Source organism: Manihot esculenta, chromosome 2, assembly GCF_001659605.2.
Source record: "Manihot esculenta cultivar AM560-2 chromosome 2, M.esculenta_v8, whole genome shotgun sequence".
NCBI classification, from domain to species: Eukaryota; Viridiplantae; Streptophyta; class Magnoliopsida; order Malpighiales; family Euphorbiaceae; genus Manihot; species Manihot esculenta.
Genome location: NC_035162.2, coordinates 8,384,900 through 8,394,619, shown reverse-complemented (window position 1 = coordinate 8,394,619; position 9,720 = coordinate 8,384,900). Strand labels below are relative to the sequence as shown.

Sequence of the window (9,720 nt, the reverse complement as noted above, 5' to 3'; positions counted from 1 at the left end):
CGAGAATTTTTAAATATCGATCAATTTAGTGGGTGGTAGACGTATACTCGATGGATGTCAATCCACATCTTATGACAAGGGCAAATGTGGGCCTGAGGCGTAGAAAAGATAAGGCCAATTTCTTTGGCCAACCAACCGTGCTTGAAAGCTAGACCAGGTCTGTTTGCGTCCATGTGGTCCTTGAAACTGAAAAGTCCACATCTCGTGCTATCCTTTCTCTCATTGTCATTCTTAACAATTGTCTTCCACGTCTGCTCCTCCAACTCGATTACCTCTTCTGTTGGGGTGTCCTCAAAATTTCTTAGCCTTTATCTTCCAATGATTTACTCTATTTTTCCTTCTATTTGTAGGGTACCCTCCCAAGAAGTTCTGGGTAGAATCAAGTTGGTGTAAATTTTTTACCAAATTCAGCGACATGTGATGGGTTGAAATAAAAACGAAAGCTTCCGGAAACGTTTAGGCCCAGAAGATTGAAACTAAAGCTTCCGAAAACTGTTAACATAACAGGAAACTTGAGTTTGAATCAGCAGTGGTTATAAGAGATTTTTGAGTTGTCGCTACTTATTAAATGGCAACATGAAAAGCATACAATTAACATTGAGGAGCTGCATGGCCTAGTTTGGTGTCGACAATTTAGACAACTTTATTGGTCCATAAATATAAATAAAGAGCGTAAACTTATATGGTCAGAACAATTTGTCCAGATCCTTGTTGAGGATCTGAGAGGTAAGGATTTTGTAAGCTCTCTCGGAGGGATGATAACTATCCCAGAATATGTACTTGGAGGCATCTTTACACGTATGTGGATCATCCAATCCATTACACAGTATGCTCACCTCTATGTTTCCTGTGCCACAGCATCCTTTATTTGCCACTTCAAACCCTGTTTTGCACACCCAAATTGCCATTATCATCCAGCTGATATGCTTAAATCACATGTATAATGTTTTGTTTTTTTTTACTAGAAAAAAATAGTGTGATTGGTGATAAATTACCATATTGAGCAGGGTTTTGGATTAGAGAGAGCAGGGGATTGTAGGTGTCAAGGTACACAAGCGTTGAATTTGGAAGCTGTTTATTGAGGGCATGAATTGCTGAGGAGAGCTTGGAATTGAAGAGGCTTGCTGCTTCATTGGCGGACTTCGAACACTGTCTATCTATGCCTCCGCCTAGAGTTCTCTGTGATGGCACACACCCTATTGGCGGTAAACTCAGCACTCCAATTCTCCTTGCTCCCACTTCATACAGTTCCTGTCCACTCTTTCCCCATTAGACATGTTCAAATTTTTTACATTAATTGAAAGATTCTTTTTCAAAGGTCAATTATTTATTTAGCTCCAAATTATCACTCAATCTAATAAACTTTTTTTTTTTTCATTCTCAAACTTAACCAATAAAATTCTAAAATTAAATAAAAATGACATAACTAGTTTTTTTTTAAAAAAAATTAAAAAATAAAAAACATTTTGAAATGAAGATACCTTGTAAAAAGCAGTAGCTGAGGAGAGCAATAAATCAGTGTAGGAATTAATATCATATTGAGGTCTCCTAAAAGGTGTAGAAAAATAGGTATTTGCAATGTCATCACTTCCTGTGCACACAATTACTATGCTTTTCGATAGTATTGTTTCCACTGCTCCTTCTCCCACTGCTGACTTTATCTTTGATAAATATTCTCTGAACAGCTTCAGTTGATCAGATAATGACAGCACAGACTGCCATGCATTCACAAAATTAAATAATTACTGCCTTTTAAGAAATGGGAATTCATTAATTAACTTAAATATTAATAATGATTTAATTATTACCACTATTTTGGGTGTGAGAGGATCATAACCAGAGCCACCTGAGGCAAAGCTTACACCAGTAAGCAGATCTTCAGTCTTCAGATTTGGATCAAGATAAGCAGGCAACAGATCCTTCACACCTAATTCTTGAGCTGAGAATGTACGTAGAAGATCCTTTAATTTTCATGCACAAGTGTTCATTCAACCCCAGTGAATTTGCACAAATCATCCAATTTTATATATTGAGAGTTTTCTTTGAACTCAAGAATTTACTGTTTTAGAGACGACTTTCAAATTTACTAATTTAAATCTCAATAGTGAAGATATCTATAATTAATTATTGGCTAAAATTTACCAATGGGAAGTTCCTACAAGTTTCATTGTAGGTTAAAATATTTTTTTTTTCCTTCTAATAAGTTGATGAATTCATCTCAAATATCTTTCTTCTTTTTACTCTTTTTTTTTTATTATTATTAGCTGATGGATTTTATTAAGAAAGAAAGTGGATAGGGGAAAATCAAGTCAACATTCTCATCCTCATACGGATCCTAAGATCTAAATATCCAAGAGGATATATAGAAACCCCTAATCAACAGTGAAACTGAAGAAAAGAAAACAAAGTGATTCTCCAACAGCAATTCACATGAGCGAAACTAAAACAAAAACCACAGGAATATATATCAGACGCAATCTATACAAAACCTAGCGAGCAAGAAACTTGCTTTGCAAATAACGCTATTGGCTTCCTGAGAAAGAAAAGTTAAGGACATGCCAAGGGACCTTATCAGGATTCCTTACCCATGTATACACTTCTGTTCTCAAAAAATAAGATTCAATCAGCTTAAAAATGGGGAAAAAAAGAGAGTAAAATAATAATAAACGTAGTACCTATAATGTCAGAGGGAACCACTCCATTACAAAACCTTCCAGTTGGTTTTCGTCCAATGAAGTCTCTCCCATAAGGTGGGAAGTTGCACTTGACAATAGTTTTGACATGGTTGTTGTTGCCCGGATCCACTATAGAATCTCCAAACACAATAACTGCTGGAACCTTTTCGTGTTGCTTTGCTGCAGCAGTTAGAATAAATAAAGTTATCATAAATATTGAAGCCACCTTTTTATCACATAAATACTTCATTGTTTTCTGAAATATTTCTTCTTTGTTTGTCCTCTACACAGATTAATATAATAATGCTCATGCAGACCATCTTATAATAAGTATATATACATATTTAATTGTCCAAAAAGTTTATTAGTTGTTAGATGAACGGATGGTAGTTGGATCGCATAACTACATGTTCACATGCATAGTGCTATCACTATCTACATAAATATAATTTGTATAAACATATTTTGAGCTTATAAACTACAAAAAAAAAGAAGTTGTTGGAGGATCAACTTATCATTTTATAGACTTAATGCTTATAAATTGTTCAAAATTTTAAATGTTTAAAGTAGTTAATGAGTGAAGGCTTGCTAAAAGATAAGTCTGGCCAATTTCTTTGGCAGGCCAGCCAACCTTGCTAGAAAGCTTGTCCACGTTTCCATGGCCAGTGTTCTTGTGGTCCTTGAACTCAGTCGACGTCTCTCATTGCCATCCTTCACGATTGTCTTCCACCTGTATTTCTTGGGAAGTCCTCAAAGCTTCTTAGCCTTTGTATTGCAATGATTTACTCTATTTGTTTTCCTTCTATTTCTCTGGTATCCTCGCAAGAATTTCTGGGTTGAATTAACTTGGTGCCAATTTGGAGCAATTTCAATGAGACGTGACTGGCTGAGATACAAACGAAAGCTTCTGCAAATGGTTACACCAAGAAGATTGAAACCAAAGCTTCCGGAAACTGTTAAAATCATGGGCCTGTGAAAAATTTATGAAAAATTTATAATTTAGTTTCTGAGTATTGTCATTATTAATGAGTTAGTACCTGTATTTTTAGAAATCTGTTAAAACGTCATTATCTTTTCTCTCCATCAATGAAATAGTCCTTCCATCTATTTTTGCCGTTAAAAATATAATAAAAGATCAAATTATCCCTCTTCTTTCCTCCTCCTCCTCCTCCTTCCTTTTCCTCTTCATCAATTCTTCCTCCTTCTTCTGCTTTTTCTTCTGCTTCTGCTTCTGCTTCTTCTTCTTCTTCTTTTTCTTCTTCTTTTTCTCCTTCTTCTAGATAGAAAAAAAACCTTAATAGAGAAAAAAAACTGTTTTTAATATTTTTTCCACACACACCTCAATACAAATACAATGCTCTTTAAATAGAGATTGTTTTACAAATACAATCTACTGAATCCCTATAATAATGCAATTATTCAAAAAATAGTAACAGAAGCCAGATTATTTGGCTAAGAATATGAACTAATACCAAGTCAAGAACCTGCTGCACAAAGATATCAAATAACCAAATATATTCTTGTTGTGAAAAATAGGAAAATATTAGTCAACCTTATAACTTCTTTGACAACCTTATACCTATCATATTTTCCATGAACAGGTTGTACTTAATTTGCAGAATCACACTTATCACCTTATATCAGCTGTGATTGCTAACATCCCCCCTCAAACTTGGCCGAGGTTGGAGGCGAAGTTTGGTCCGAAATGGAACAAGGGCAGATTTATGGAGTGGTTTAGTGAAGATGTCAGCGACCTGTTGAGTGCTGGGAATGTACTTAGTTATAAGAAGTCCTTGTGCAACACGTTCTCGCACAAAGTGATAGTCCAATTCTATGTGTTTACTTCGTGCATGGAAAACGGGATTGATAGTGAGATAGAGAGCACTGAGATTATCACAAAACAAAAGCGGAGTAACCGTAAGAGGGACCAAGAATTCTTGGAGCAAATAGGTGAGCCAAGTAAGCTCTGCTGCCGCATGCGCCATAGCTCTATACTCTGCCTCCGTACTTGAGCGTGAGACCGTGTGCTGTTTTTTTGCACACCAGGAAATCAAATTGGAGCCGAGGAAAGTGCAGTAGCCTGTGGTGGATCGTCTTGTGACCGGACAGCCGGCCCAATCAGCATCAGCAAATCCTTGAAGCGTTAAGGTGGAGTTGGAAGTAAAATGTAAACCATGTTCAAGAGTGCCTTTCACATAGCGGAGAATGCGATGTACAAACTTCATATGAAGTACCGTCGGATCGTGCATAAACTGTGAAACAAAGTTAACACTGAAAGCAATGTCAGGTCGTGTTAGAGTTAGATATTGTAAGGCGCCGACCATGCTGCGATATATAGTGGCATCAACTGAAGCAGCAGCCTTGGTAACCGGCGGTCGAAGCTCCAAGGGTGTCGACATGGGCTTACTATCAAGCATTCCAAACCTGTCAAGTAATGTGAATGCATAGTGGAACTGATTCAAGAACAATCCTTCAGACGTATGGGTAACTTCAATGCCTAAAAAATGATGCAATTGTCCTAGATCTTTCATGGCAAATTCCTTACATAATAACTGAACAAACTCATCAAGTAAAACAGCAGAAGAACCTGTTAACAACATATCATCGACATAAATTAACAAAGCGAGCATGCCTTTGGAGGACTGAAATATGAACAGAGATGGATCAGCTAAGCTGCAAACAAACCCATACGAAATCAAAAACCTACTCAACCGATCAAACCAAGCTCGCGGAGCTTGTTTCAAACCATACAACGCTCGTTTCAGTTTACAGACATAATTTGGAAACTGAGAATCTATCATACCTGACGGTTGAGTCATGTACAAATCCTCTGTAATGTGTCCATGCAGGAACGCATTTTTCACATCTAATTGCCTAATCTGCCATTTTCGAACCAGTGCAATAGACAAAACAAGATGTATTGTACCTGGTTTGATTACTGGAGAGAACGTTTCCGTAAAATCTTTACCATCAATCTGATGAAAACCTTTCGCTACCAGCCGTGCTTTCAACCGATCTAAGGTACCATCTGATTTAAGCTTGGCTTTGAAGACCCATTTGGACCCGATGACATTCATATTTGGAAGCCTGGGAACCAAAGTCCAGGTTTCATTTTTGTGAAGAGCAACTATCTCCTCCTCCATAGCACGTTTCCAACCAGGATGGGCCAGAGCTTGTCGGACTGTGCGAGGTTCTTTTGGAATGGATGAATCAACAGTTGTTAGAAGAGCATACCTGGGGTTAGGTTTCACAATGCCAGATTTTGACCTCGTCATCATCGAATGTTGAGGAACAGGAGGATCAATGTGTAAGTGTTCTGCCACTATTATTGCTTGTCGATTTTCATCTTGATGGATGGTCGGAACAGATCCACCTGAGGTGGGTGACTGGGATTCAATTGACGGTCTAGGAATTGCAGGTAAATTGGGTGGTGTAGTTTCTGAAAACACCGACATATGGTGAGAGGAAATTGAATCCGCTTGGGATACTCTAGATTCCGATTGGGTTTGAGGTGTGAAATCGACATCAATTGGTGAACTGAGGAGCGGGGGTGGTGAATTGGATGACAACGTTGGAGCAGAATTCAAAGGTGTTACTTGTGGTGGGACGATTGCAGGTGTTAAAAGACCAGGTGCAGGTAGGGGTATTGTTGAGATTGGTTGCTCTGGGTGCGACTCAGTAGTTTTTAAAGTAGTGGTCCAGTTGTCAATAATTTGACCAGCTTGGTTAATGACATCTGTACCCATTTTAGATTTGTAAGGAAAACACACTTCATCAAAAGCAACATTCCTGGATATTATATATCGTCTATTATGAATATCAAAGCACCTGTATCCCTTATATTTTTCACTATAACCTGCAAAAACACAGATAATAGATTTAGGATCAAACTTATTTTTTTTTAGAGTCCCAAATATACGGAAAGCATTTACACCCAAAGACTCGCAGAATGGAATAATCAGGATGTTTTTTATGTAAAGCAAAGTATGGTGACTCAAAGGACAGAGATGACGATGGTAACCGATTGATAAGAAAAACAGCTGTTGCAAAAGCATCCATCCATAATGACAAAGGAACACGACTATGAAACAACATTGACATTCCTAATTCACGAATTATGCGATGACGGCGTTCTACTGCACCAGTTTGTTCAGGTGTATAAGGACAGGAGATTTGATGTTTTATTCCGGTTTCAAGAAAGTGTGAAGTTAAGGCATTATTGACAAATTCACCTCCACCATCAGAGTGAAAAATTTTAATAACAGCATCATATTGACGCTGAATAAATTTTTCGAAAGCAATAAAAGCAGAATAAAAATCTGATTTCATACGCAATGGAATTAGCCAAATATATTTAGTGCAGTCATCAACCAAACAAGCATAGTATCTAAATTTTTCAAATGATAAAACCGGAGCTGGTCCCCATAAATCACAATGAATTTTTTCAAACGGAACAGAAGTAGAGTTAGAACTATTTGAGAATGGAAATCGACTAAGTTTTCCAAGTTGACAACTATCACACAAATTTTTTATTTTTAATGGTCCATTGACAGAAATGAGGCCTTTATTATGTAAATTATTTAAAGCTGAAACTTGTGGATGTCCAAGTCGTTGGTGCCAGACATCTGCACTGCACGACTTAAAGCGAAATGAAAAATGTGCTTCTGGATTGCTTGAAATAGTGTATAAATCACCCTTCTTTGGTCCCTGCATTATCATTGCACCTGTTTTCCGTTCCTTCACAATAAAAGACTTGTCAGTAAATTCACAATTGACTGGAAATTGAGAGGTTAATTGACTTACCGATAACAAATTTTTCTTTAAGCTTGGAACATATAATACGTTAGACAAAGGCAACACTTTGTTATTTTTCTTAATTTGAGAATTACCAATACCAACAATAGGAATTGAAGATCCATCACCAATAATAACCTCATCACTACCTTTGTAATTTTGTAAATTTGTCACCATACCTCCATTTCCAGCCATATGATTTGTGGCACCGGTATCTGAGGTCCAATCATGATCAGCTACACTGTTATCCAATGTCAATGTTGCTAAGGCTTGTGGAAGATCATTTGACGGAGAGGTTGGTTGATACCACCAGCATATTTTGGCAATATGCTCTTTCCTGGAACAGATTTGGCATATCTCATTTTGGTACAGTTCCCGCTCTGCTGCAGTCATTCGTCGTTTACCAGGAGGTGCAGGACGACGTTGTTGTCCGCCATAGTTGTTTTGACTCTGCGCTTGGAAGCCGCGTCCTGCTGAAGAGAAAGATGAGCGTGGGGTTTTGTTTTCAAACACCATTTGAGATCCACTAGATTGAGGAGTTTTTTTCTGCTGCGTGTAAAATGCCAAATGTGGTGTGTGCACAGTAAATGAGGAATTTCCAGAATTGGCAAACCAATTTCGTCTTTGATCATGGTTTTGAAGGTGCGAGATCAACTCTGAGTATGTGGGTCTGGGAGGTTTTAGCATTGTGGTTGTGAAGGTCTCATATTGGGGACCTAAACTTGTTAATAAACTGTAAACTTTTTCTTTTTCTAAAACTGGGCGTCCAATGGCAGCCAAACTGTCACATATATTTTTGAATTTGCGGATATGAGTATTAATATCCATGTTGTCTTCTTTGCGCAGATACGTCAATTGTTGACGGAGGGTAAATTCACGTTCCTGCGAGTTTTGAGCATAAGATTCTTTTAGTGCTTCCCAAACAGCATATGCTGTGTCGTTGCCAATAACGAGTCCAAGGGACTCTTCAGATAATGTGCCAATAATCCATCCGCGAAGCAAGCGATCTGCTTTCTGCCAGACTATATAATTTTGTGTAGCATGATCTGTAGCTGAGTCGGAGTTGGCTGGATTGGTTTGTGGTGGATTTGTTAAGTGGTTTAAGAGTTCTTGACTTTCAGCTAGCCCAAGAACTTGCTCACGCCATAGGAGGTAGTTGTTTGGAGTTAATTTAAGGGTAACGAAGTTACCTACATTCAGTGATAGGGATGAAGAGGCTGTTAAGGCCATGAAGTTCCTGGATGTGATGCTTTGATACCAAGATAGAAAAAAAACCTTAATAGAGAAAAAAAACTGTTTTTAATATTTTTTCCACACACACCTCAATACAAATACAATGCTCTTTAAATAGAGATTGTTTTACAAATACAATCTACTGAATCCCTATAATAATGCAATTATTCAAAAAATAGTAACAGAAGCCAGATTATTTGGCTAAGAATATGAACTAATACCAAGTCAAGAACCTGCTGCACAAAGATATCAAATAACCAAATATATTCTTGTTGTGAAAAATAGGAAAATATTAGTCAACCTTATAACCCCTTTGACAACCTTATACCTATCATATTTTCCATGAACAGGTTGTACTTAATTTGCAGAATCACACTTATCACCTTATATCAGCTGTGATTGCTAACACTTCTTCATCATCTTCTTCTTCTTTTTTGAGGAGGAGGAGGAGGAGTTTTAATAGATATGAAAAAAGATAAGAACGTTTTAATAGATTTCTGAAAATATAAGGAGGGACGATTTTATTGACGGAAAGAAACGATGAAGAGGCACTATTTCATTGGCGGAAAGAAACGATAAGAACGTTTTAATAGATATGAATATTTACGGAAAGAAATGATAAGTACGTTTTAATAGATATAAAAGAAGATAAAAACGTTTTAGTAGATTTTTAAAAATATAGAGACTGATTTATTAATAATAGCAATATCCAATAACTAAATAAAAGGTTTTATTTGAGAGTAAAATTGGATTTTAAAAATTTCCTTCCTCTTTATTTGTCTAATTTTAATGGCAAAAAAAAAAAATGGAATTACTATTTCGTTGACGGAAAAAAACATAAGAACATTTTAATAAATTTTTAAAAATATAGGAACCGATTTGTTAATAATAGTAATACTCAAAAACTAAATTTTAAATCTCTCCAAATTTATCCAACATACGAGCACTAGATTGCAGTACACTATACAATTTCCTGTTATTCTCACATTTGAAATCAAAAGTTTTATACAAATTTAAT

At 36.7% G+C, this 9,720-nt stretch overlaps 1 protein-coding gene across 1 annotated transcript; it reads right to left on the bottom strand.

Moving 5' to 3' along the window:
* Positions 1-533: 533 nt before the first annotated feature.
* On the bottom strand, positions 534-2,985 carry LOC122723148 (GDSL esterase/lipase EXL3-like). Its single transcript, XM_043954478.1, has 5 exons — positions 2,676-2,985; positions 1,809-1,939; positions 1,482-1,715; positions 996-1,251; positions 534-883 (listed from the first exon to the last, which is right to left on the bottom strand). Exons 1-5 carry the CDS (start codon positions 2,923-2,925, stop codon positions 687-689), a joined length of 1,068 nt encoding a protein of 355 aa, XP_043810413.1. The 5' UTR covers positions 2,926-2,985; the 3' UTR covers positions 534-686.
* Between the last annotated feature and the right edge of the window lie 6,735 nt (positions 2,986-9,720).